Raw genomic sequence first — 27691 nt, forward strand, 5'->3', positions numbered from 1 at the left:
TCTTCTAGATGGTGATGACAGGGACCAAGAAGAGGAAGAGTCCGTAGACTCTGAGAGTGAGGAGGAAGATGAGTTTATTTCCTCCCTCCCAACAAGAAATTCCCTGGGGCAGTCCAGGACCCGGCAGACCCCCTCCAAGTCACCACAGAAAAATGTAAGGTTCTTTTGGGTTTCTTTCCCAGTGGTATGTCCCTCTTGTATGATAAAGAATGGTAATGCCAAGACCAAACACTAACAGTTGGATTCTTAGCTTATTTAAGAAAGTCTGTCCCTAAGAGGAGCAGGCCTACATGAATTTGAGGACTGAAAATTAGTCTACTTAAAGATGAGCTTTTTACTCTTGTGTTATTTTAGAAGACAGTGTGTTGCTATGTAGTCCAGGCTGGTCCCAGACTTCAAGCATGTGCTACTACATGTGGCTAGCTCGAGGTGATTTGGGTTCAAGTTTCTCTTAAGGGTCAGAGTCAAATGGCCAAGAGCCCAGCCTCCTGAGGGAAGTATAGACACTGACATATTCTGGTGTTTGCATTTCCCTTGGCATGCATAGGGAACTGAAGCCCAGGTTGCACTTAATGCAACTGAGAAACCAGGAGTGCTGCTTCAGTGTGGCAATAACTATGCAATAGCAAAATGGAAGGAAGTTCTTGTGGGACCGTAGCAGCCTTAAAGATGTTGGAGTCCTCTTGTACAGAGGTGGGTTTGAGAAAAAACAGGGCAAAACATAACAGAGCTCCTTAGCGTACAGTTAAGAAATGCTCACTTAGATATTGTTTTCCATTTTTCCAGATCAAGATGGAGCTGAGGCTGAAATCTAAGAACAGGCTCTAGGGAAGGGAGTCTAGTAGATCCTATTTGAACGAGAGCCACATTTACTGTAGTATGTGTGCAAAAAGTTCTCTGTTACCCTGGGTCTCACCTGGAACGTCTTGTAGACTTCTGGTACTTTTCCTTCAGGTGCTGTTTTCTCCCAATTGATGAATGACCTTTTAAACAATTAGAGTCTGCACATACTGTAGCTGGGGAACAATTGGAGCTATGACTATTACTTCACTCCTGGAGGAGAAATGAGACAAAGCACTGGTCTGTTCCATAGAGTAATCCTCAAGAAAGAAAGAGCCTCTGGAGCTGGGGAAATGGCTCAGGGTTTAAAGAACTTTGCTTTCCCAGAGGACCTGAGTTTAATTCCCAGCACTCAATGCCAATTCACAACTGTCAGTAATTCCACTGTTGGCAAACTAAGTGTTCTTTTCTGATGTCTTTGGACACCAAGCACACACATGGTACACACACACACACACACACACAACACCCCTGCACATGAAATAAAGTTTTTTTGTTTATAAAGAGTAGGCCTATGAATGAGCGCAGGGACAGGGATTTGTAGTAGAAAAATCTGATGAGGCTTTTTTTTTCTTTGCAAACTGCTAGGTTATAGATGGAAGAATACCTGAGTCAAAGCTTACCCATATTTTCAAATAAAAAGATTTCAGGAATCACATATGACCTATGGCTCCTCTCCCCCCACCCCCCAGAGTAGCTTGTGATTATATATTATATATATATTATATATGTGTGTGTATATATGTGTGTGTATGTATGTGTGTGTGTGTATGTGTGTGTATGTATGTATATATATATATGCTTTGAACTATAATTTAGTGGCAGATCACCTTCATAATATATATGAAGCCTTGAGGATTTTGTTTATTTTTGAGATTGTCTAATTGTTTATCTTTGCCCCATGTCTGCTTCCTGAGTCCTAGGATTTTTGTGCACCACCATTCCTGCTGAATAATCTATATGTTTTTATTTCCTCAAATTAACTATTTTAATCCCAATTCTATATAAATATTAGAGAAAGGGGATCATGTTTGGACTGTGAACATGTTTGATGTGAGCGGGTAGGGATAGAGGATGAGTAATTTTTATTTTATGCATGTAGGAGGTAAGACTACCTTTTGTCTTTTGCCAGTTCTGGGTAGTTTTGTTTTGTTTTATTACAACCGATACTTTCTTTAAATACAGCCTAAACCTAGAACACCTCATCGTGCCACTCCTCAGATCCGAGACAGAAACCTGGCTGTCCAGGAGCCAGCTAGTGCGCTGGAAGAGGCACGGCTGAGGTAAGCTACTCAGGGGTCCTGTTTGGGGTAGACAGCAGTGATGGGGCCTTCCCTTCCCAGAAATTGGAGGTTGGTTGAGCCAGCACTATTATGTCACAGGACTCCGGTGGAGTCAGCTTGTCAGATTAAAGTCTGAAAGCTTTCTCATGAGGAAAGAGTTTCAAGGAAACTTACTCCCGGATCTTTGGCTATTCCCCTAACCCATAAAATTAATTTTCCAAATCCACATTAGTCTAGTGTATGGATCTACGTGCACTCTCTATAGTATTACCTTATAGTAAATGCCTTTTAAGATTGTATTCTAACATAGCTAAAGCCTTTTTCCAGTGTTCTTAGACTCCAGATAGCAGCAAAGAGCTTAACCCATTCAGTAACTAATTAAGCTCTACCATAAAACAATAAAGCACCTGCTATTTACTCAGCTGTCTGTAGATAGAGACTAAAAGTCTCACTGAGATAGAAATCTTTTACTACAGGCTACATTCCATGTCAAGTATAAGTTGATATACTACCCTGATAAGGGGGAACTCTCCAGACAGGATAAGTTTTACTAGACCTAAGAATTTAGAGCTCCTGATAACACACTACTCTTAAGGCCTATCAAGAGTTAACAACCCCCTGATGCTTTTAGGCTGATCCTAGGCAGGGCTTGTTATCCCTAATGTAAACATTTAATTAGTCCCTGCAAATTCCTTTCTGCTGTAACTGGTGAATTTCAGTGTATCTTGTCTTTTTGTGATTTGTATCCTCTGATAATTCGTTGTAATATAAGTCTGAAGCTCAACCAGAACATTACATTCAGATTCAACACCTCTCTTGTGTGTGGCTGATTGTCATTTTCATCCGACTTCTTTGCCCATCTGCCTAAAAAAATCCCATTCCTCGAAGACCAGGGACCCAGAGGGTCTGTGGCACTATTATACATGCAGACGGAGGACAGTATGACAAGCACCTAAACAAAAACCTCTGGCTGATGGATGCACAGGAAGGAAGCACCTATAGAGTCCTGCTGCCATCGCATCTGGGGTGGGAGCTGTCTCTATGAGTGGTGCCCCTTAGTTTCAGAGCCCTAAAGAAGAATTCTTTTAAAATGCAGGAACCTAGGTCCTGTCAGACATCAAGATTTTTGGAAAGCTGTAGGTTTGAGTCTACCCGAGTGGTTCTGTTGTAGAAGGGGGAAACTGGGTGGGGCATCGTAGAGAGAGATGATAAGTGAAGAATTCCCTTTTATCATATAGCTTCCATATAGGAATAATAGACGGGTCTTTTCCCTTCTATTGGGTAGATGGTGACAGACTTTCAGGCCTTTCTGTTCTATCTACCACCAACTGTAGGTTGCATGTTTCTGCTGTGCCTGACTCTCTCCCCTGTCGAGAGCAGGAATTCCAAGACATCTACAGCTTTGTGGAAAGTAAACTTCTTGATGGGACTGGAGGGTGAGTAGTGCTGAGTGGACAGGTGGGCGTAGTAAGAGCTCCGTCTACCCAGGGTGTGTGGTAAGCAGAGCCATTGCTAAACCTAGGAGAGTAGACTTCTGCCCTTGGAAGCCTTGGTAAGTATAAGGTACTGGGTTTAATCCCCAGCACTACATAAAATGTAGATGGTGTTGAGGTAGAAGCAGGAAGCTCAAGCGTTCAAAGCCATTCTTGGCTACATAGTGAGTTTGAGGCTTGCTTGGGCTATGTGGGATGTTTGTCTCAATTTTAAAGCGGGGAGGGGGGGGTGACCTTTGGAGAGTAAGCTTGCACTAATATAGCCTTGACTGTAGAATGAATGTCCTCTAACAGGCCTAACTGACCAATTTCCTATAGTGTAGTCTTCACTACTCTTACTTGCATCTCAGGGGTCTTGCTCTTTTTGAACATGTGGATGGCATGGATTCAGCCTATGTGTATTGTTTTCTTGCTCTAGGTGTATGTACATTTCTGGGGTCCCTGGGACAGGGAAGACAGCCACTGTGCATGAGGTCATACGCTGTCTGCAGCAGGCAGCAGAAACAGATGATGTTCCTCCCTTTCAATATGTTGAGGTTAATGGGATGAAGCTGACAGAACCCCACCAAGTCTATGTGCAGATTTTAAAGGTAGGCTAAGTTATTTGGGGTTTTGGGGAAACAGTTCCTTAGAAACACATGGAAAAGGAAAGAATTACTTAATTTTATGTGCACTTCACAAATTTATCCAGAGGTGGCAAAGGTGAGGCAGGCAGACTTTTTAGAGGTTAGTGATTACATGCCAACATGGAAGGAGCCCCTAGCTCACAGATGGCGTGGAGAGTGTCTTGGATTTGAATGTAAGCCTTGTTCTTTCATTCACTGGTAACCTTTGAACAGATAATATCCCGCTAGGTAAAGGGACTAGAGTTAGAGGCAGGGTATAGGAAATGAGTAGCTTCTTCTTGTAGACTCATTACTCTTTACTACAGCAGTTGCTTTTCCCTTGTGCAGAAACTGACAGGCCAGAAGGCAACAGCCAATCATGCAGCAGAACTGCTGGCGAAGCAATTCTGTGGCCAAGGGTCCCAGAAGGAAACCACTGTACTGCTCGTGGATGAGGTGAGGTTCCGGGGTACTCGTCTGCCTCACTGCCGGGATGCCCAAGCCATGTTGGGGAGCCGGCAAGCAGCTCAGGGGGGCAGGACGCAGTACATAATGGGGTTCCTCAGTCCATGTTTTCTTGAGTGGGAAATTGGAGTCTGGGACAATTGCCGTGGTTCTCAGCCTCCTGTGTACCAGATGCTGCTGGGTACCACTGGGAGTTGGGAACGGGGCTTGAGCTTCCCCTCAGGGTGTCTGAGCCCAGGACTGTGGTGGAACCTGGTTTGGTTCCGAGTGAGTGTTAAAGCAGAGGTCTTTGCTGTGGCAATCCTTGATGAAGAGGTGGTCTTTGCTTGTCCAAACGGTTTTATTTGATGGTGGATGTAAATGCATACATCCTTACTCAGGGTGAACCAGGCATTAAATACCTTTCTCGGGAAGAGGTGCCCAGGAAGGGGATCCCATCAGCTGAACTGTTGGGGCCTAGCTAAAAACCTCAGAACTCCAGGGCTTTATGCTATGTCACTGATTGCTATGGTCCTCTCAATGGGGTGTCTTACCTGCTCCAGAACAGCTAGCGCTTGGCAGGGAGCTGGCTCCACTCCTGCTGTTCTCAATTCTGAGATTCCCTGGAGTCTGAGCCTGTTTGGCCTTACCCAGTCCTTCTGTCTGGTGGCATTGTCTACTTGCCCCACTGTGAGGTGCCCCAGGAGTACAAGAGGAGGAGTGGCTGCACAGACTCACTCTCCCAGAAGCAGACAGTGTGTAGGCAAAAGTGCTGGCTCCTTCTGTATCAACTGAAGCCTGTCCATTGATTCTCTTACGGACTAGAAAGTGCCATGTGGACAGGGCGTGCACTCACTCTGTAGTGCAGGCTATCACTTTATGTGCTCTGGCTTGGTCTCTGAGTGACATTGTATGTATATTGTCTTTGGCAGCTTGACCTTCTTTGGACTCACAAACAAGATGTAATGTACAACCTCTTTGATTGGCCTACTCACAAAGGGGCCCACTTGATAGTGCTGACCATTGCCAACACCATGGACCTTCCCGAGAGGATCATGATGAACCGTGTGTCTAGCCGACTGGTGAGTCCAGGGTGCTCTGCAAAAATGAAAATATAAAGCACTAGTAAATACGATTTTTGCTATAACTATCATTTTTGTGCTGGAATGAGAAATGTTGCTTGCCCTTTTCTATAAATACCATACCTTGGCTTTCTGGTCTCACAAAGTACTAGAAGTTTAGTTACTTTTAAAAAATAAAAAGTATTTAAGCCTGCCACCTCTTCGGTACTTAGAATAAAGCAGAGAACCAGACCAACTGTCTCTGCCTTCGTGGGCTTATGGTTAGTTTGTCAGGAAGCACCACCATCAGACCGTGAAGAACGTGGTGGTAAGGGAAGGTGGGAGCTGTGATTTCCTTACAGCACCTCTGTCTTCTTGGAAGATTCTAAAAAAAAAAAAAAGCTTATAATAGAAAACAGGATAGGTTGGTATCTACTGACCTGCAAGGTACCCAGGTCAACTAGGCAGCAGCTGAAAGGAGAAATGGGAAGAAAGTAATAGATTGTTACATGGGACTTAAGGACCAAGCTTGAGGACCTGTGAACAATTTCCCTCCGCAATCTGTCATCTTGTGTCTTCAGGGCCTCACCAGGATGTCTTTCCAGCCCTATTCTCACAGCCAGCTGAAACAGATCTTAGTGTCTCGACTGAGGAATTTAAGGGCCTTTGAGGACGATGCCATCCAGCTGGTGGCCAGGAAGGTATGTCATCTTCAAGAAGCTCCTGCTATACCTTCAAGCCATTCAGCAAGTCCCTACTGAACACCCACTGTGTGTGTCCTGTGCTGTATGCTCTGAATGAAGAAAACGTTAGGAAGTACTATGAAAATACCAAAGGGTTGAGGGTGGTGGCACTTGCCTTCAATCCCATGTCTGGCAATTCCAGGATTGAGTTTGAGCCTCTTCTGATATCTATGGGAAGTTCTGGGTCAGCCAGGGCTAAATTTGTGAACTACTGTGTCAATGGATGGATGAGTGGGTGGGCGGATAAAAATGAAGAAACAGTTATGGAAGACTAGTATGATTCTTTAGAAGGCCACGAGGATCATGGGCTTATGTACAAGCTAACCTGAATTAATACAAGGGACAAACTGTTTTGTGTTATTAAAGGGATCCTTTAGAGCCATGTAGGAAGGACCAAAACCCCGAAATAATGACGTGACGGTATAAGTTCAACCCTTAGAAACTGGTCAGTGTTGAGACTTGTTTATATAGAATGATCTAGTCTACAGACAAGCTGTATGCAGAACTGCTGTGCGTGTTTTTGTTTTCAATATTCTCTTTCATTTTGTTTGGGCCTTAGCACAAGCTTCTGAATTCACACTGTTCACTACTAGGATGCTGTTTTACAGGTGAGGGTGGTGCTAATGATCAAATGTTTGCATGGCACCTCTACCCAGAGGATGTAGGGACCTAAAGAAAGGGAAGGCCATGATACTTGTGTCACTTATTAGAAGAGTGGCTTTGGTATACTCAAAACATTAAAAATTGCTGATGGTGACTAGTGAGATGGCTCAGCCTTTGACAGTACTGGCTGCTCTTCAAGAGGTCCTGAGTTCAAGTCCCAGGAACTACAAGGTGTGTCTCATGACCATCTGAAATCTGATGCCCTCTTATGGCATGTGGGCGAACTTGAAGTAGAGGATTCATACATTAAATAAATCCCAAGCTTTTTTTTTTAATTGCGTATAATTCAACTTAACAGAGATGAGTATTTTACTTGCTTTAAAGGCATGCACCATCACACTTCACTAAGATGACTACTTTTAATGTCTTAGCGTATTATATACATTATAGTTTTCTTGGAAAACTAGAATTTTGTTAGGAATGGATCCTTTTAGAGATAATTCAGTGTGGTCCAGTGACAGGTGAGTTTCTGGTTGCTAATGAGTACTGGGAATATAAGAACTGAGAAAGAGGTCTTTGTAGCATGAAAAGAATTAAAACTCAAGTGATCTAGGTATGTATGACAGGGTATCCATATCAGCACTTGGGACAGTGAGAGGAGGAGTGCCAGCTCAAGGCCAGCCTGAGCTACATTGGGATATCCTATCAAAACTAACAAGCAAATGGCAATAAAGCATTCAAGCGTTTTTCAAAGTCAGCTTGGGAAGTGCCGCAGTTCCTCTGGTCCCTGTGCCTGGGTAGGAAAGAGTCTCTAGAGTAGATGGGCAAGATTAGGATGTAGTGACAGACAGCCAAACACACAAGAGAGGTGTTTAATCTGAATGTAATTTTCCAGTCGAGCATCAGACTTTTATAATACAGAATAAATTGCAGAACAAGGCACATTGAATTTTTCCAGGTGCAAAAGGAGTGACTTCAAAAGGAACCAGATAAATGTATAACACTAGAGATTAGCACAGATGCAAGGGGAGTGACTACAAAGGGAATTTGTAGGGACCAGATAAATGTTTACATTAGAGATTAGCACTTTCTGCCAGGCAAGCATTTTACACTTAGAGTTAATAGCCCCAGGGTAGTTAACTCTTGAAACGCCTCAAGAATAATGTAGTGTCACTGACCCCAAAATTCTCTAGGCCTCGTTAATTCTTATCTATATCTGGAGACTGTCCATTTTCAGTATAGTATACTAATTTGCTCTTGGCATGGAATGTAGTCTGTAATAAGAATTTCTATCTCAGTGAGAATATTAGACTCTATTTTCAGACACTGAATTAATGGCTAGTGCTTTATTAGCTACTGAATGGGTTAAGCTCCTTGCTGCTATCTGGAATCTAAGAACACTGGGAAAAGGCTTTAGCTATGTTAGAATACAATCTTAAAAGGCATTTACTATAAGGTGATGCTTAATAGAGTGCATGTGAATCTATACACTAGATTAATGTGGTGGAAATTTGAATATAATGGGTTAGGGAAAGAGATGCCATAACACTGGGAGGAAAATTTCCCTGGACTCTTATCCTCGTGAAACAGCTTCCAGGCTTTTTGCCTGACAAACCGATCCAAACTGGAGAGTTGGCTTTCGCCAGAATATCCAGGAGGAGAGTCCTAGAAATTCATTACTCATGAGCAGCTTTTTGGCATTTCTGCCTCACAAGCTGACTCCACCAGAGTGCCCTGACAGGGAAGAAGTGGAGAGTTCCTTGAGAAGAGGGGCTTGGAAACCATAGAAGGATCAGCAGTAGCTACTGACATTGTGCGCTAGTTTCATGCGCCTGTCTCAACCCAGGGCTTCCCCCAAATTTTGTCAAAGGCCAGGTTTGATACCACAAAACTGAGGAGGGCGGAGTGTGGAGTGGGTGATTCACTCAGCAGACTTCTCTGAGTGAATAAAGTTTGATTTACTGGGGCTGGCACTGCCTGTGAAAGGCAATATCATAAACTCTGAACTCTCTATTTGTTTGGGGGCCAGTGAGAAGGCAAAGAGAAAGGGGGAGGGGATCATACATATGTACATACATACATTGATACACATTTACATGTTGGGTGGAGCAGAGCTCTAACTAACAAGCAGGCTCCAACAACTTTATTTTATTCTCAGCCTTTTAATACCACTTAAAACAGAGCTCTCTGTGTAAGAAAAAGATTACTTTGTAGCTACAAGTTACATATGCTAAAAACAATCACCACAAAAAACAGATTAAAATCATTATACAAGAGGAAACCGTAACAGGATGATTGATTATGCATTTTTCTTTTGAAACTCAGACCTAGCTAACATTTCCCATCTCTCTCTTTTTCTCTACAAGTTCAACATAGCTGCAAAGCAATAATATTTGTGGGTGTCCCTGCCCTCAAGGCTCCTCAGCTGCTTCGGTTCACAAGGGCAGTGGAAATAAGAGACCCAGAAAGGGTTCAGAAGCCCTGTGAGATGTATGGTGGATGACCACACTGGGACCACTTGTCAGTAGGCAGATCAACTTTATAAGCATTCAATCAGCCTTCAGTCACCCTAAGTAAAGTTTTAGGGGACATCCAGGATGAGCAGGGGCCATTGGCTTGGAGCTCTGGGTGCCTGGAATGCTTCATTAGTGTGGGGAAGCATTTCAGGAATCTCAGGTGCTGGCTGAACAAGTTTTGTCAGAAGAAAGGAAGTTGATCCTATAAACATTCCTCTGATAGAGGCCAGTGTGGGGCTTAGAATTTCCCTGAGCTCAGAGAAGGAGAAACTTTTAATGAGGGAGTCCTATATTATGAGCTGAGCCTCAGAAGGCTATCTGGCCACTGGCAGACATCTACCTTAATTAGCAGAGTTTTCCTGCATCATTGAGTAGCAAAGTTTAAGCAAGCCAGTCCATCGTAGCAAATTTTTTCCTATACTTCGCTGATGACAATGAATTTGCCAAGAAACAGATCATTATCTGTACATCTTATTTTTGAAGTCTTGTTCAGATTAACTGGCTAATCACCTGTCTTTTTTTAATTGTACACCCTGCAATCTATGGCGCTATCCCTATATATGAGATCAAAGAATTCAGCCCCAACCCAGAGTGATTGTGTTCTTTGAAAGAATGAGTGTGTTCAAACTTGTCCCAAGCCTATTGTTTCTTCCTAGTACTATTATGTGCTTTTAGTTCATGAAAGCTCGCTGTCCTCCTTTTCTCACCTATGTAACCCTCACTATTCTACAAAGGAGGGGCAACATTCTACTCTTTTTTTTTTTTAAAGATTTATTTATTATTATACATAAATATACTGTAGCTGTCTTCAGACACCAGAAGAGGGTGTCAGATCTCATTACGGGTGGTTGTGAACCACCATGTGGTTGCTGGGATTTGAACCTTCGGAAGAGCAATCAGTACTCTTACCCACTGCCAGCTCGCCAGCCTCAACATTCTACTCTTAATTTTATCTTTTTTAGAAAAACAACTTAAACCATCTCATTAAACTGTCAACTACCTTAACTTCCTAAAACTATTTAAATCAAATCAGGAGTTCCAAAAATTCATTAATTCATCCAAACAGTATTTTATGAAAATTCATCTTCATATTGATCTACAGGAAAATTGCCCAATAGTATGGAGGGTCTTCCCGTGCCCAGTCTTACAATGCTAGGTATGTGAGGAATATAGCAATGACAAACACAGACTGCATATCAACATCAAGAAGCAATCCTGTGCCTTTCCATTGGAGTTGTGCAAAATATTGTGTCTCCAGGAAGCTTACTTGTCCACTGCAGCTCCTCCTGCACGGTATCTGGCAAAGTTTGACTTCTTTCCCTTCCTAATCTTGATTTTAATTCTCTTAGGCATTGATCAGGCCGTTCTCCCAAATTTACTACATACTGAGGGAGTTTACCTCCAAATACACTCTTCCCCTAGCTGCTGGTAACTGTTTCTCGGGGCACACAGAATAAGAACCCTTGTGTTTTGTTTGTTTTTGAGACTGGGTCTCTGTAGTCTTTGCTATTCTGGAACTCACTATATGGACTAGACTGGCCTTGAGTTCCTATATTTACCTCCTGCTTTATCACCATTGCCAGCTTCCACAGACGTCATATTAGGGCTTTAGATTCCCTAGCAGCTGGGCTTGTGGGTGTTTGTGAACCACTATGTGGGGACTGAGAAAAGAAACAAGCTCTCATAACAATAAGCATCTTTTCCATCTCCTCAAAGACTAACAACAAAACCCCACTTATTTCCTGAATAATAAAACGGGATTTCTACCCGTTCCACTGGTGTTACCTATAGAATCACGGGACAGCAGTTTGGGATGTAGTAATTGTATTCCAGTCATGAACATACATACATACATACATACATACATATATATAAAAATCTGTGTTCTGCTATGTGGCTCACTAGTTACCTCTCCTTCAGTTCTGCCCTGCCTCTTCTGTATCTGCCTGTAAAACACCCCCACCCTATCTCTGCCCCAAGTCCTACCTATTCTCTTCTTTGCTATAGGCCATCAGCTTTATATTAAACCAATCAGAAGATAAGAGAGGGAGTGTTAATAATATTGATGTAGCCATCAATTTGGCTACAATACCAAAGTCTATCTGCACTCAGCCTTGTTGGCACAGAAATCAGCTTTTGAATAATACAAAGACAGTCTTTACACAGTACACAAAGATGACCCCAACAAGAACCAGTGGTTATTTACCTGAGATGGCAAGTGCACATTAGAAATAAAATATTCCGGGGCTGGCGAGATGGCTCAACGGGTAAGAGCACTGACTGCTCTACCGAAGGTCCTGAGTTCAAATCCCAGCAACCATGTGGTGGCTCACATCCACCCTTAATGAGATCTAACATCATCTTCTAGTGTGCCTGAAGACAGTGAGCAGGGCTGACTGGATTGGAGAGGGGTCCTAAAAATTCAATTCCCAACAACCACATGAAGGCTCACAACCATCTGTACAGCTACAGTGTACATCAAATAAAATAAATAAATCTGAAAAAATAAATAATAAAAGTTCCTTCTTGTAGGTAGCAGCCCTCTCTGGAGATGCCCGGCGCTGCCTGGACATCTGCAGGCGTGCCACGGAGATCTGCGAGCTTTCCCATCTACGCGGTGACTCTCTGAGCCTGGTGACTGTGGCCCACTTAATGGAAGCTATAGATGAAATGTTCTCCTCGTCATATATTACTGCCATCAAGTAAGATACATGCTTTGCTGCATGCACTTCTGGGAGGATCTGAGGAGAGGTCCCTGCGTAGGGGCTTTAGCAATTGGCTTGTTTTTCAGACTTCACTCGTTCTATCCCCATTTAATTAGAGAAAGTCTTAGGGGCAATCGTAAGGCAACACAATCCTTGGGTAGGGGCTGAATGCTTACAACTTTTATTGGGGCATTTATTGAGTACAAATACTACAGGAACAGACTGGGTTTGGTTTTTCATGCATATAATCCCAGCACTTGAGAGGCTAAGGCAGGAAGATTGTCACAAGTTTAAGACCAGCCCAAGTTACATAGTGATAGTTCCAGGAAAGTCTGAACTACACAGTGAAACTCAGTAAGGAAAAGAACAACAAATAGGTAGTAGGGTGGTGGTTGCAAGCACTTGCAGCTCTTTAAAGAAGACTCAAATTTAGCTCCCAACGTAGACATGTCAGCTCACAGCTGCCTGTCAATTCTGGGGATCTGGCACCCTTTTCTGTCCTGCATGCATACGCCATTCTTTTAAAGGATACACAAACAAGACAGTTATGTTTCTTCTTACTGAGGCATGCTCCACTCCCAAAATTCATAAGTGGGTTTTTAATTTTATTTATTTCCATTCATTCTTTTATTTATTTATTCATTTATTTTAAGATGCAGGCGTTAATTCTAGAACTAGTTCCTGTGTTCGCCCATTTCCAAAGAGCATTTTCTGTCAGTTTGATTCTGTGGGAAAGTGTGGGGCTTTGTCAGGGGATACAGAGAATGCTTCCCGGTGTTCTCTCTTCTGTGAGGCCAGTGGTTGCCTGCAGTCTCTAGAACTCCCATCTCTTGGTTTCTTTTAAGAAACTCTTCTGTCGTGGAACAGAGCTTCCTGAGAGCCATTATTGCGGAATTCCGTCGGTCAGGACTAGAGGAAGCAACCTTTCAACAGGTAATTGGTCGAGAGTTGTTTTTTGTTTTTTTGTTTTTTTTTGTTTTTTTCTGTCTTTCTAGATATGGGTGGGTCCAGAGTTCTTAGACTAGGGGGGAAGTTAACAGGGGCTCAGGTTCTTTAGTAACTGGCGTGTTGGTCCGGTGTTCAGTTCTCCAGTATCACATCAACCAGGCTTGGTGGTTCATACTCCTGGGACTTTGAGGTAGAGGAGGGAAGGAGGTTTATAAATTGTGTCATCCTTGGCTCATACACAATTTGAGACCAGCCTGGAATATATGAGACCTTGTCTTTTAAAGAAAGGAAACAACAACAAGACCCTGGAGTGACCTTTAGCAGTGCTACATTCCAGATGTCACTCTGCAGGCTCAAACTCTTAATGCATGTGACCACACGACATGACTTTCTCTGCAGTTAATAATCATTTCATGTGGATCAACTGATAGGTGCAGGACATCTCGTAACACTGAAGGTTTAACACCTGCAATCTCTGCACTTGGAAGATGAGGCAAGGGGATTGACAAGAGTTTGAGGCCAGATTGGTCTACGTAGTGAGTTAAAGTCCAGTGTGAGCTACAGACTTCAAGACCTTTCCTTTAAAAGACTAGAAAAGACCCGGGCAGTGGTGGTACAAGCCTTTAATCCCAGCACTCGGGAGGCAGAGGCAGGCAGATTTCTGAGTTCAAGGCCAGCCTGGTCTACAGAGTTAAGTTCCAGGACAGCCAGGACTATACAGAGAAACCCTGTCTCGAAAAACCAAAAAAAAAAAAAAAAGAAAAAAAAGACTAGAAAAGAAAAAGTGTCATAACCTGCCTATTGTCACATAGATAAATGATAGAATGGCAAGGTTCAGATGAGCCGTGCCCTGTTCTACAGCTTGCATTTGTGCGAGGGCATCTACCGATGACACATTTGGTATCCAAGGCGTGAATGACTGTTTTGTCACTGGGTCTTAACTATGTAGCCTTGGTTGTCCTGAGGCTCACAAAGTCTCCTGGCCTCTGGCCTCTGCCTCCCAAGTGCATGGACTATCAGGTGCTCCATTTTTGCAAAAGATGATCAGATAAAAGCCCGGGATTATTGTCTTTCCTAACCTTTACTTCACTTTCACTTTTGCTGTCTAGATATACAGTCAGCACGTGGCTCTGTGCCGAATGGAGGGACTGCCATACCCAACCATGTCAGAGACCATGGCTGTGTGCTCACGTCTGGGTTCTTGCCGCCTCCTTCTGGTGGAGCCCAGTAGAAATGACCTCCTCCTTCGAGTGAGACTCAATGTTAGCCAGAATGACGTGCTGTTTGCTCTCAAAGAAGAGTGAAGGACTTCACAAATTTCTGCTTTGTCTCAGAGCTTTATTTTATTTCTTCAGAACATGGAATTACAGCAGAATATACAGGATGGAAATTGTTGTTATAAATTTGTTATTTTCCATTATTTATTTTGCTTTTTCCAAAGTGTTGGAGAAGTTACGGTAACATACTATGTATATAAAGATATGTATACAATATACTTGTATCTATATAAAATAGTTCTGGGAGAATTTGTATGAAGTTAGGTATACTGGTTGCCTCTGAGAAATCCCTGGTGGGTTGGTCAGAGGTTAGAGGAAGACTTGACTATATGCTATGATGTATTGGATTTTAAATGATACAAAGTAAAATTGATTTTATAGAAAAGAACTGGTATGGTTTGGGGTGCAGCACACTAACAATGCCCTTTGCGTGCAGGTGGCACTGGGTTCATTTCCCAATGATAAGTTGAAGCCTTTAGCCCTTCATCGGGAACATCATGTTATCTCAGAATTTGAGAGGCTGAAGCAGAAGGATTAACTGCTGGCAGGCAAGCAGGCACTGATCTTCAAAACAAAGTTACCGCTTATAAAAACAAATCTTGTTGACAGAAAGTAGAGGGTACTTAAGGATGATGTGCTATGGACTGCAGAAAGCCTGTTCCCCACACTGCAATAAATTGGATATGGTGGTACACACCTGCAATCCCAAAACTTGGGAGTTAGACACAGAAAGATTAGAAATTGAAAATTGTCCTCAGAAAAGCAAGTTCGAGGCCAGTTGTTTGCTCTCCGTTGCTGCAACATAGACATTATGACTAAAAGCAGCTTTGGGGCAAAAGGTTTAACTTGGCTTACATATTCTGGTCACAGTCTTATCACCAAGCTAGGCCGTGTTGAGAAAAAAGGTGGGAGGGCTGGGTTACATATAAAGTATGTTCAAGGCGACCTGGGCAGATTAGGAAGACCCTGTCTTAAATGAAAACTTTTAAGATGGGGTCTTAAGTTCCCTGGATGCTCTGGAACTAGCTATGTAGACCAGGCTAGCTTCAGAGCTCCACCTGTTGCTGCCTCTCAAGTGGGGATTGAAGGCATATGCCATTCCTTGACCAAACTGAAACAAATTTAAAAAGATAACTCAGTGGAAGAGGGCTTGTTGACAAATGAGAGAGGTTCTGGGTTCATTCCACTAAATAAATATAAGGTTATGAACCTTGTGCATTCAACACATTACTATGTCCTGATACATAGACTGCTGCTTGGGAACTTCATTAAATGAGTGAGCTGTGATAATGTCTGCTATTAGTCTTCAAATAGTTTATAAATTTGTAGCCAGACTTGATGGCAATGACCTGTAATCCCAGCTACTCAAAAGGCTAAGACAGGATTATAAACATAAGGCCGAGACTGTAACATCGTGAGCTCAAGGTCAGCCTGAGCATCTATGTGAGACCCTGGCTCAAGAGGGCTGGGGATGCGGGATAGATAGAGTTCTGTGTACGGAAATTGACCTGGCAAGCTAGAAGCCCTAGTCTATCCCTTTTATTACATACACATTCTAATAAAACTGAGTTGAGAGTCCCTATCAGGACATTTTTAAGGATTATTTTGTATGTATAATGTTCTGTGTGCATCTGTGAGGATGTACCACCTATGTGTACTCCTCAGACCAGGAGAGGCCATCTGATCCCCTACAGCTAGTTACAAATGGGTGTGAGCAGCCACGTGTGTGCTGGTGACTAGAACTACAAAAAAGCAAGTGCTCTTAACTGCTGAGCCACCTCTCCACCCCTGTATCAGAATATTGTTATAACGTCCACAATGAACCAAAAGGAAGAGTGAAGAAGTCCTTTATAGAAGAAAAGTGAATGATAAACAAAATGAGGCGGTTGAAATGGCTCAAAGGCTCAAGTGGAGGCTCTTGCGGACGATCTGAATTCAGTTTCTAGAACTGAAGTCAGGCAGCTCACAACTCCAGCCCCACGGGATTAACACCACCTCCTCCATGGCCACTGCACACACAGACAGACACACAAATGATGTTCTAATTGCCAAAAGGAAGCACAGGCTGAGGAGGTGGCTTTTGCAAAGAACCTGAATTGAATTCCTTGCACCTACACCTGGCAGCTCACACCTGCCTGTAACTCCAGCTCCAGGGTATCTGACACCATCTTCCGGACTCTCAGGGCACTTGCACTTGTAAGCATGCACACCTACACATGGATCCACACATAATCAAACAATTTAAAAATTTTTAAAAATCATGAAACTTGATGGGGAGATAGCTCAGCAGACAATATTTACTGCAAAAGCATTAGAGCCCAAGGTTGGATCTATTTCTAGAAGGTGAAATGTACATACAACCTTTCCTGGGAACCTCCACAGACAGAGCTTCTAAAATAATTTTAATACAACTGTCACATGACCGAACATATTGCCCCTGGGTATACAACCAGACAATTATATCCTATCAAGATTATTTATGCCCATCAATAGATGCAATGTGATATATATACATACACACACACATACATACATATATATGGGAGGTAAAGAAAAATGATATTAGGAAATTTGCAGGAAAATGGATGGATCTATAAAATATATTAAGTGAAGTGTTAATATTGCATGTTGTCTCATGTGGATGCTAGCTTTCAAATTAATTACTCATATTCCATAGTGAAACTATCTCACAACAAAAGCAAAGAAAAAACAAGTCCCAAAACAGAAAACTTCAACAAAAATAACTCATAAGTTGGGGAGTGGGGGTATGGCTCAGAGTAAGAGCTCTTGCTCTGTAAGCATAAGGATGTGAATTTAAACCCCCAGGATCTACATACAAAGCCGGGCATACAGTGGCTGAGGAGGTGGCTCAGTGGTTAGAGACACTTGCAGCTCCTGCAGAGGGCCCAGGTCCAATCCCCAGACCCATGTGGCAGCTTTAACTCTGGCTTCAGGGGATCTGATTCCTCTTGGCCTCCATGGGCACTTCGAATATATGGTGCTTACATAAATGCGACCAAACACTTAGAAACACACACAAATAAAAATACAAAACAAAAACGGAGGCTGCAGAGATGCTTCAGCACATAGGGTAGCTCACAAGACACTAACATTGTTAGTTTTCTTGAGACAGGGATTTTCTATATAGCCCTGGCTGTCCTAGAACTCTCTCTGTAGACCAGGCTGGCCTTAAACTCAGAGATCCATATGCCTCCACCTCCCAAGTACTGATTAAAGGTGTGCGTCCCCGTCCCCCCCCCCCCACACACACCCTTTTATATATATACATACACATTTAAAAGGAGGGAGATCTGATGTTCTCTTCTGGTGTGCAGGTATACATGTAGACAGAGCACATTAAAACCAACAAACAGGTTGGGGATTTAGCTCAGTGGTAGAGCACTTGCCCAGTATGTGAGAGGCCCTGGGCTCAGTCCTCAGCTCTTGGGGGGTAGAAAAAACAACAAACAAATAACAGCTGGGCATGACTTCATGAGTTTGTAACCCCAGCATTGGGGAGAAGCGACTGGGGATTCCAAGAGCTCACTATCAGCAAGACTAAGCTGAAACAGCTTCCAGTTCAGTGAGAGACCTTATGTCAAGGGAATAAGGTGAGGATGGAAAGCTGCAGATGAAAATGCGAGGTCCTAAATGAGCATGACATACAAAACATGCTCACAAGCACAACTCCAAACCCATTTTTCTATCATCTGAGCACGACAATAGCCTCCAGGAAAACTATGTGTAGAGACGTAAGAAAACAGTGTAGGGCTGGAGAGATGGCTCAACGGGTAAGAGCACTGACTGCTCTTCCGAAAGTCCTGAGTTCAAATCTCAGCAACCACATGGTGGCTCACAACCATCTGCAATGAGATCTAATGCCCTCTTCTGGTGTGTCTGAAGACAGCTACAGTGCACTCACATATAATTAATTAATTAATTTTTTAAAAGGCTTGTGCTAGCATACCCATTGTTTAAAAAAAGAAAAAGAGAACAGTGTAAAGTTTATTTTGACATAATTGGCACAATGGTGATTCTTTGCCATTATCCACTTACATGTGGTGAGTTTTTTTTTTTTTTTCCTTCTGCACTGGTCCCTCTGGCCATTATCCACTCTTAACCCTCCTTGTTCTATTATTATAAACTATCTCCTAAATTATACTCTGGCTCATTTGAGTCTGTTATGTGGGAAACACAAGATCTGGGAGCCTGTGGCAGGCCGGAGTGAGAGTCCAGTAAGAGGACAGATCCCCACTGAAAAGGAACTGTTGCAGAATGGGAGATGAAGTCAGTGGCCACATCTCCTGTTAATTTACATACACGGGTATGACTAGGTCTGGGAGGTAGCTGGACTGGCAGGGTGCTTCTAGCAGGAACAAATCTCTGTGTCTCATCGACAGCACCTCAGAAGTCCCAGAGGTGTAATGCCTGCACTAGGAGATGCAGACAGGAGGATCACAAATTCCATGTCATCCTTCACTACAAATCAAATTCAAGGTCAGGATTGAGTACACGAAAGTTTCAAACAAACCAGCCAGGTGGTGGTGGTGCACTCTTTAAGCCCAGCACTCAGGAGGTAGAGGCAGGTGGGTCTGTGTGACCTTGAAAACAATCAAATGAAAAAACCCAAAGCTGTAGGAATCACTATCTACTGTGTATTATTTGTGTGTGTTAATTTGAATGTCGGAGTGCAGGCAGGCCTGCATCTGTGTAGGGTCAGAAGACAACTTCTGGAAGTTGCCTTAGTAAGGCAGTTTATGAGTCAGAGTTCTTACTATGTAGCCCTGGCTGGCCTAAACTAGACCAGCTGCAGGCAAACTAAAGGACTCTGCCTCTGCCTCCCGAGTGCTGAGATTTAATGCATGCGCCACCACGAGGGCTGCAGAACTGATCTATCAGAACTGAAGCCTGCAGTCTCTCCACGAAGTGAGACTACGCACGTGGTGTGGGGTATCTCGGGGTTTGGTCTATCTGCAGGTCAGTTCCATCAATCCCCATATAACAGGACTCCTTGAGGTAGAGGCGACCCTTCAGCTTGCAGGGATGCTCCGGCCTCAGTTAATCGAGGGCTTTGGTTCCTCTAATCTGAAGTTTTGTCCTGCCCTCTGACTAGAAAGGAGCTCTATTTCCCAGAGAGCTGGTTTTCCGTGCCTAAGCTGCACAGACTGGAGGAAGCCGCATCCTCCAGGATCTCAGCACAGGGACGCGGCTCGGCTGCCTATTGGTAGCCAGTAGGACGCGGAAGCGCCGGGGCGCGCGAAGAGAACCAGGTAAGAGGCCTCTCGGAGAAACTACGGCAGGAATGGGGCACGCCTACCGTGGGTGAAGGACGCAGCACGCCACACCTCACGACGCTGCCGCCAGCCGGTATCGCGTTACCTGCTCCAAGATGCCTGCGCGCAGCCGGCCCCACCCTCGGCGTCACCTGTGGGCGCGCCCCGCCCGCTTCCCCGCGCACATGCGCACGGCGACCCGCCGGCTGTGGTGTCACGTGCCGGGCGCCTGCCACCGCCTCCTGGGCGGGAGCTTCCTGTGGCTGTCTCCGCCGCGGCCGCCCGGGGGCCGCGGAAAGCTAGGCGGTTCCGGGCTCGAGAAGGCCCGGTTTTGGTTCGGATCCGCCGCGAGGTATGCCACGTGCCCGCTTCCCGGCGTGTGGACTCTGGGGGCGGCCGGGGAGATAGAGGCGGCTTGGGTCGGGCCGGGCGGAGCCTGGCATCGGGAGGGCCGCGACCGGCCTGCGGCAGCGGAGCATCTCATTCTCCCGAGCTCCTTCACTCCCGCACCCCACCCCGGCTGACGCTTCGCTGTTGACTGCAGTCCGAAATGTGACACTTGGAGTGGCTTACGCCTGTGCGCTCACACCAGGGAACCTCGCAGCCCTGTTGATTCCCGCTCCGGACGCGGGATCGTGTCTTGTTTCTTAATCCCCACGCCACCTCACGCTTCTTCATAGATTTGCAAGATGCTCAGGGCTGAGGTTTCCCGCCCTATATGATCTCCCACTTCCCTGGGCACCTTCTGCATCAACCCATAATGCTTCCCAGTGTCTAACGCCCAAGTGTCTTTAAAGCCTTAAAGCTGTTTCTCTTTCTCCCCTAGTTCATGCCTTCATTTCTAGCCTTACGGTTTGGTTTATGCCTCCGTGGTGCTGGGCGTTTCTTCTCCTTGTGTAGGCCAAGCCAGTTCTCACCTCAGAACTGGTGTCAGTTCGTTTGATTTGCTTGGAGTTCTGCTATTCCCCAGTGTGCAAACTTCATGACTCAGCACAGGCATCGTCCTCTCCTAGATGTCTTTTCTATGTCCTCGATAAGGGGCTGCCTCTTGCACCCATTGTCCCTGCAGCTGCTCTGTGGTCGTTGTCTGCCCATGGGTCTGTTTCCTTGAAGCCTGAGGTAGGAGCAAATGAGTTCCTTCCAGTGCTGGACAGGTGGTGCTACAGTACCCGCTGACCACTTGTGACACCTTTCAGAGGATCTGAATACTGAATCAGGTGCAGAGTGCCCACGGGAACTGATGATGAGAACGATCCATGCCTGTGCTGCCCAGTGGTACCCATTAATCAGATTCACCTACTGAGCACTTGAAATCTGTCTGGTATGACTGAGGAGCTGAATTTTTAATTTAAATGTAAATAGACACATTATTTGCAGAACAGACAGCCTGTCCTGGAACTCACTCTGTAGACCAGGCTGGCCTCGAACTCAGAAATCCGCCTGCCTCTGCCTCCCGAGTGCTGGGATTAAAGGCGTGTGCCACCACGCCCGGCGACAGCACTGCTTTTAAAAGCCTTTCCAAACCATTGTACCTCAAATTGCTTCCATAAGTCTGCCTTCCATGGTCACCAGTCAGTTCAGAAATTGTGTTTCCACCCCCACCCCCCATATCCCTCTGTTGACAGTGGTCCCCTGCCTTCCGTCCCCTACCTCTCCTTGCCTCTGTGCTATTAATTATAAAGTGGTGTTTTAGCCCGTGGGAGTAAGTTCCCTAACCACGGGTACCACTGTTGGGGGCCATATATCATCATCTATTCCAGTCTGAGTCTCTTCAACTTTACACCTGATAGGTATCTAGCCTGCCAAGATGCCAGGGCCAAGACCTCGGAAGGGCCCTAAGACCAGTGGCCAGGGTGCTGAGACTGCCAAGCAGGTATGGATGTGGTCTCCTTCACCCCGGGTCCACATGGAGTATGGATCTCTAAACATTTGTGGCTAAAGAAATGGCTCAGTGGTTAAGAGTGCGAGCTGCTTGCTACTTAGTGGCTTACGACCACAGCCACCTCCAGTTCTAGGGGATCCAACGCCCTCTTTTGGCCTCCATCGGCACTGCAGCCACATGCTGTACATACATATATATGGGAACAACTATCATACACATTTATTTTAAAAAACTGAAAAATCAAAACAACAATAACAACAGCAACAGAACCAGTTAAGGTTGGGTTGACTATGAGTAGTCAAAATAATGGACATAGAAAATAAGGTGGAAAGGGGAAGATGGGTTAGTGTTTCCTAGATGTATGATCAGGTTTTGCGTGTGAATTCTGTGAGTGGGTTGGAGTGATGGTTGCAAAACAATGGGAATGTATAATGTTCCTTAGCTTCACACTTGAACATAGGTAGGACAGCAGATTTCATGCTATGTGTTTACTACAATTAAATCTGGGGGGCTGGAGAGATGGCTTAGCTGCTCTTCCAGAGGTCCCGAATGGTGGCTTCCGACCATTTGTAAATACAGTTCCAGGGGAATCCAACACCCTCACACAGACAGACATGCAGGCAAAACACCAGGCACAGAAAATAAAAATAGGTCATTTAAAAAAGATTAAATGTGGTACATCATCCCACTACTAAGGAGGCAGAAGCACGAAGATTGTGAGTTCAAGGCCAGCTTAGGTTATACACTGAAAGCACGCCTCAAATTGCTCCCTTCTCCCCACAACAGAAGATCGGCTACATGTATGGTAGTATCTCTCAAGATGATAAGAATTAACTAATGATGAATAATGCTAAGCGTTGTGCCCAGCAGCTGTTGCTGTTTTTGTTAATTATGATAGTGGCTTCTTTTAAAACGTCTCCATCTTTTAGATGTTTCCTTCTCTGCACACTGGGCCTCGCTCAGAGTGGGGATGGAGCTCAGGGCTTTGCACGCCACATGACTGCTCTTCCACCGAGCTTTTTACTTTGGCACAAGTTCTCTCAAGTTGCCTAGGCTGACTTTGAACTTCTATGTATCCCAGGCAGATACTGAACCTGGAGGCTTCCTGCCTTGTCTCCCCAGTGCTAGGATTATAAGTATGTACTACTGCGCGTAATTTCATTATGTGATTTTTTTTTTAAAAGACAGAATCTCGTGCACAGCATAGGTTATCCTTGACCCCCTGATTATCCTGCCTTCACTTCCCACATGCTGGAATTGCAAGCATGTGCCACAATGCCAAGCTCTATTCGGTGATTTTACCTTTCTTTTTTTGTTGTTTATTTAGTGAGATGGTTTCCATTTCTAGTGTGGAACTCACTAGTTAGATCAGATTGGCCTTAAACTTGGGATGGTTCTCCGGTTCTCTCAAGATCTGATTTGTTATGTAATTTTAAAAACAATTATTTGTATGTCTGTGTGAATGCATGGCACATGCGTGGCTCAGATCCCTGGGCTGGAGATGCAGATGGTTATGAAACATCTACTGTGGTGCTAGGAACTGCTCACTCAGGTCGGGAGGAAGCACTCTACTACTGCACCATCTCTCCAGCCCTTTGATATCCTGGAGAACCCTTCTCTGGGTACTACAGAGATGGCTTTTTTGTTAAGAGCACTTAGGTGTGGTTCCCAGCACCCATATAGAAGCTTAAAAACAATCCATAACTTCAAGTTCAGGGGCTCTGCCTTCTGACCTCTGAGGGCACTAGGCACATAAACAATCCATACATGCAGGTGAAACATTCTTACACGTAAAATGGTATAGTATCTTTAAAGACAAAACAAACAAGCCCTTTCTCTGTCCTTAGCTGGGGCTTTTTGTGGAGTTCAACCCTGAGGACATGCTCCTGGGGGTGGATGAGACTGAAGATGATGGAGACCTGGAGGCTGAGTTACTGGCACTCACAGGGGAAACAGCGAGCAGGAGCAGGAAGCCAGCACCCAAGGGGCAGGGTGAGTTTTCTTTCACTGCTGGGCTGGTGCAGGTCCATGAGGGACAGGGTTCTCACCTGACAGCCTGGAGGAGTCAGCCAATTCCCCTAGTTCTTTAGATAGTTACATTCCTTCTGTAGTTCAGCCACAAAGAGTTCAGCTGTGTACCTGTATTTGGAGCTCCTTCCCCTTTGGGGACAAGTCTTTTAGCCTAACTCGGATCACTAGCCTTAGTTCTACATAGGCAGAGCCTCGTATTATACAGTAGGGGCTCAAAATAGCACTGACAGAATTGTGTGCGAAGTAAATAGAGATGATATCAAATGAGGAAGTAAATCTCCCTTCACAGCGGGAAAAGGACGGAAACTTAGGTATCAGAATAAGATCTAAATATTCCTCTTAGCAGGAACCCTTAGAGGCAGCCTGTGTGTTCCGAGTCAGGACATGACTGGGGAAGGGCCCACTACTCTAGCCTTGCTTTGGGGTTAGGTAAGCCTGGGTTTGGATTATTGCCACTTACTGAGATTGTGAGTTTGGGGAAATGAATGCTGCTGTGTCTTGGTTGGATAATGTTGTTACTCATCTTACAGAACTGTGACACTTGAATAGAACCATTTACAGATGTGAAGGGCATAGTGGGCAGTGAATAGGCACACTTAACCTACAGACAGAAGTGCAGGAAAAGGAGGACCAGGAAAGTGGCATCTTTTGAGCTGGGTCATGAAAGGAGAGACCTTTCTGGGTTGGACTTTGCTGTGGAAGGGCAGAGGGATTCTGCCAGGTATAGTAACCAATAGAGTGAAAGACCGTCCATTTATTACCCAGCACCTTGCTTGAGTCGCCATGACCATCTGTGACTCTTTCCTCAGCTCCACTGCCCATGGCCCACATTGAGAAGCTGGCAGCAGACTGTATGCGAGATGTGGAGGAGGATGAAGAAGAGGAAGGGCTGGAGGACGATGCAGACCTTCTGGTATGTTTGCCAGGCTGGTGTCCAGAGAGAGAGCTTTTGAGGGAGACTGGGGTTTGTCCCCCTTCTTCCTTCCCAGACCTGTCCTCGTGACTTCACGGTGAGAAATTTGTCTCCTTGGACTTTGGGTCTGAGCAAATTTGAAGTTTTATTTTTTTCAAAGTTTTCCTTGGTTAGATTAAAGAATTGTTAGTAGTGAGGATTCGGCACTGAGAAATGTTACATGGGAAGAGGGGTGTTAACTTTTTTCCAGTCATGATGTGGCCATGAGGCACCCAGAGTTCTTGGACTGTTTCCCCAGACAGAGCTGCAGGAGGTCCTGGGTGAGGATGAAGAAGCGGGTCTGCTGGACGGCAGTGAGGCAGCAAGTCCAGACCTCTGTGAGGAGAAGACTTGGGACAACACTGAACTACCTGTAGAGCAGGCAGCCTGCCAACAGGCAGTACCTGCTGCAGCTCAGGTAGGTTTTGCAGGAGGGCCCTAATGTGCCTTGGATTCTCCTGTGTGTACATGAACACTATGCATGTAGCATGTCTCAGACAGCAAGGTTGCCAAATAACTAGCGGCTCCCCACATAGAAAACAAGCATGAGAGACTTCCATAGCTGGCTGTATTCAAAGGCCTTCCTGTTCCAGGCCACTCCTGGAGCCATTTCCTGGCCTCTCCTGATTTGGGGGCCTCTGTTTGCCTGACATAATGTCTGGCCTCTCTTGTGGGTCTCTGCCTTATACTCAGGGGGCTTAGGCACTTCTTTCTCCTGGAGTCCCAGAGATCCATCTTCTGGGGTAGCTTCCTCACAGAGAGAGAATGGCAAGGGCCTAGCTGGCTGTGGAGTGGCCAGCCCTGAGCTGAAGTATCTGCAGGCTGGAGGGCCTCGGGGGCTGCAGGCTTTGCTGGAGGAACGGATCCGTAACTACCGGGAGGCCGCAGCCAGTGCCAAGGAGGCTGGTGAAGCTGCCAAAGCCCGGCGCTGTGAGCGAGGCCTAAAGGTGAGTGGGACTGTGGGTCAGGTGACAGTAAAGGGATGGCCACACTGGCACGATAAACACTTATCGCTGGCCTGTCTTCCAGGTGGCTTCCTGGGTTACAAGTCTTGATTCCTTCCCTTAGACTCTGCAGTCCCAGCTTGCCACTGTGAGGAAAGGCGGGAAGATCTGTGAGGATGAGATCCCACCTCCAGTAGCCTTGGGCAAAAGGCCCCCAGCCCCCCAGGAAAGAGCCATCAAGAACCCTGAGATAGACTCTCCAGGTCCCTGTGCCATGGAGCCAGGTATCTGAAGACACACTATTTCTAGTTTCCATATCCTGCCTACCCCACCTGCCTGCTTGTGGTGGCTCCAAGAATTCCTTAGCCAGTAAGACTGGGTCCCTGGGGCCCTCGACCTTCCTCCTTTGAGTGTCGAGCTGAGTTCTCTGGGGCCTTTTGTTTTATGTAGGCAACCTTTCCCAGCCCGAGTCCAGCCTCCCTGCCATTGCTCCCTTGCCTGATTCAGACCCAGACCCACAAGCCCTGCTGTTAGCCCGACAGAGAGAGTACAAGGCGGCTGCTCTCGATGCCAAGCGGGCTGGAGATCTAGACCGTGCTCGGGAGCTCATGAGGATCGGGAAGGTATGGTGCCCTACTGTCATTTAGTAGATGGGAAGCGAAGGCCCGAGAGGGAGCTATACAGCACCTGCGTGAGAGTGGACTCAGGGAGTCATTTCAGGCCACGCTTTTGGAGCTTCTTGGCTTATGCCTATAACTTTTCCTCTTCAGAGATTTGGTACTGTCCTAGAGGCCCTGGAAAAGGGTCAGCCTGTGGACCTGAGTGGCATGCCCCCAGCACCTGCGGGTCAGTCACATAATGGGGGTATCTGCCTAGGCTGGGATTAGGGAGGGCTGTGAGGTATGGAGTTGGCCAGGTGCTCTGCCTACCCTGCTATTTGGATTCCCAGATCTGAAGGCCCTCCCCCAGGCTTCTAAGGCCTCCTCAGCAACCCAAGGCCTGTCCCCAGCAGTAGAGCAAATGCAGCCAGTGATGGCCTCTGACCTCCCAGCCACCCCAGGTAGGACTTAACAATGGGAGAGTGGCGTTGGGGCCTGGGAAGCGGTGGGATGAGCTGATAGTCTCTCATTGTCACCTTCACAGTGGCCCCTGCGGAGCCAACAACAGTGCTGGATGCTTTACAGCAAAGGCTGAACAAGTATCGTGAGGCAGGCATCCAGGCCCGGGCCAATGGGGATGAGCGCAAGGCCAGGATGCACGATCGCATTGCCAAGGTAAGCCCATTGCTGTGTAGCCCCTATCCTATGTTAGCTTATCCTTGCTTTGCCCTGCCTGTCTGCTCTCCCTATGAGCCCTGGTCTCTAGTCTTTGTCTGTTTATGGAGTTCTTGCTGCTTTGGGACTCCTTTTCTTCTAGGGCTGCAGTTCTCTCCTATCCCCTCTTTCTCTGCCTCTCTGCAGTGAGGGCACAGAGCCTGCAGACTGCAGCCTGCTAGAAATTCCTTCCTTCCCATGTAGCAATATCAGGATGCTGTTCGAGCTCATCAGGCAGGACAGAAAGTTGACTTTGCCGAGTTACCTGTTCCTCCAGGTGGGTGATGTTTGGACTTGATGAGGTTTCTAAGCAAGAATGGAGAAAGAAGTTTCTCATGTATTGCCTCCACCTTGTGAGAGTTACCCATCCCAGAGCCAGGCAAGATGCACAGCAGGCTCATGTGGCCTTAATGCTGCCTCCTTGCCCCTCTCTGTTCCGTCTCTTCTCAGGATTTCCTCCCATCCCTGGCCTGGAGCCCAGGAAAGGTAGTGAGCAGGATTCAGTGGCAGCAACTTTAGCAACTGCCCAAAAACTGGCCTCAGAAGATGCAGCCCTGGTAGATGACGACGAGGAGGTTTGGCTATGGGCCCAGGACTTCAGGGCTTGGTTGTAGGGGCATGGGGGTAGGGGGGGAGGGGAACAACAGATAAGGAGTAAACCCAGACCCTACTGTATATTAACCTCATAAACTAGAGATCCTTTCCTCCTTTTCAGAGAAAAAAAATTGCAGAGGCAGAACTAGAATTCAGACCTGGGTATTTCTGGGCCCCAACACTC

At 45.7% G+C, this 27691-nt stretch overlaps 2 protein-coding genes and 1 long non-coding RNA gene across 13 annotated transcripts in view; 2 read left to right on the plus strand and 1 right to left on the minus strand.

Annotated features, from left to right (window-relative positions):
• The window catches only part of Orc1 (origin recognition complex, subunit 1), a 40326-nt gene extending 24226 nt beyond the window's left edge, over window positions 1-16100 (plus strand). For 2 of the 3 annotated variants that reach the window (XM_011240469.3, XM_030253310.1), the window contains 10 exons: window positions 1-154; window positions 2026-2123; window positions 3458-3559; window positions 4035-4206; window positions 4570-4677; window positions 5598-5747; window positions 6308-6427; window positions 12121-12290; window positions 13139-13226; window positions 14351-16100. In XM_011240469.3, coding sequence (XP_011238771.1) covers window positions 1-154; window positions 2026-2123; window positions 3458-3559; window positions 4035-4206; window positions 4570-4677; window positions 5598-5747; window positions 6308-6427; window positions 12121-12290; window positions 13139-13226; window positions 14351-14545 — 1357 coding nt within the window. In that variant the 3' untranslated portion in view covers window positions 14546-16100. The remainder of the gene's footprint in view (window positions 155-2025; window positions 2124-3457; window positions 3560-4034; window positions 4207-4569; window positions 4678-5597; window positions 5748-6307; window positions 6428-12120; window positions 12291-13138; window positions 13227-14350) is intronic. The other variant, NM_011015.2, reaches the window with a different exon arrangement.
• On the minus strand, window positions 154-20014 carry Gm12743. 3 transcript variants are annotated; one of them, XR_003955254.1, is made up of 3 exons: window positions 19836-19925; window positions 5661-5763; window positions 154-1053 (listed from the first exon to the last, which is right to left on the minus strand). It is a non-coding gene; the product is annotated as a predicted gene 12743 (long non-coding RNA). The 3 variants fall into 3 exon arrangements; XR_003955253.1 differs by lacking the exon at window positions 154-1053 and adding an exon at window positions 5871-6111 and having other exon boundaries at window positions 4258-5763; window positions 19836-20014; XR_003955252.1 differs by lacking the exon at window positions 154-1053 and having other exon boundaries at window positions 4258-5763; window positions 19836-20014.
• Cc2d1b (coiled-coil and C2 domain containing 1B) overlaps window positions 20010-27691 on the plus strand; it is an 18665-nt gene continuing 10983 nt past the window's right edge. For 4 of the 7 annotated variants that reach the window (XR_376326.2, XR_376327.2, XR_376325.3 and 1 more), the window contains exons 1-13: window positions 20010-20143; window positions 21582-21664; window positions 23521-23665; window positions 24514-24617; window positions 24916-25074; window positions 25478-25603; window positions 25725-25884; window positions 26051-26223; window positions 26371-26446; window positions 26550-26660; window positions 26744-26874; window positions 27118-27190; window positions 27364-27488. Coding sequence is in view for 4 of the 7 variants with exons in the window: in XM_006503153.2 (XP_006503216.1) it covers window positions 21599-21664; window positions 23521-23665; window positions 24514-24617; window positions 24916-25074; window positions 25478-25603; window positions 25725-25884; window positions 26051-26223; window positions 26371-26446; window positions 26550-26660; window positions 26744-26874; window positions 27118-27190; window positions 27364-27488 (1449 nt within the window). In the remaining 3 variants the exon portion in view is untranslated. Of the gene's footprint in view, window positions 20144-21581; window positions 21665-23520; window positions 23666-24513; window positions 24618-24915; window positions 25075-25403; window positions 25604-25724; window positions 25885-26050; window positions 26224-26370; window positions 26447-26549; window positions 26661-26743; window positions 26875-27117; window positions 27191-27363; window positions 27489-27691 lie in introns of those variants that run through there. The other 3 variants (NM_177045.3, XM_006503154.3, XM_030253602.1) reach the window with 3 other exon arrangements.

This window comes from Mus musculus, chromosome 4, assembly GCF_000001635.26.
Source record: "Mus musculus strain C57BL/6J chromosome 4, GRCm38.p6 C57BL/6J".
NCBI lineage: Eukaryota > Metazoa > Chordata > Mammalia > Rodentia > Muridae > Mus > Mus musculus.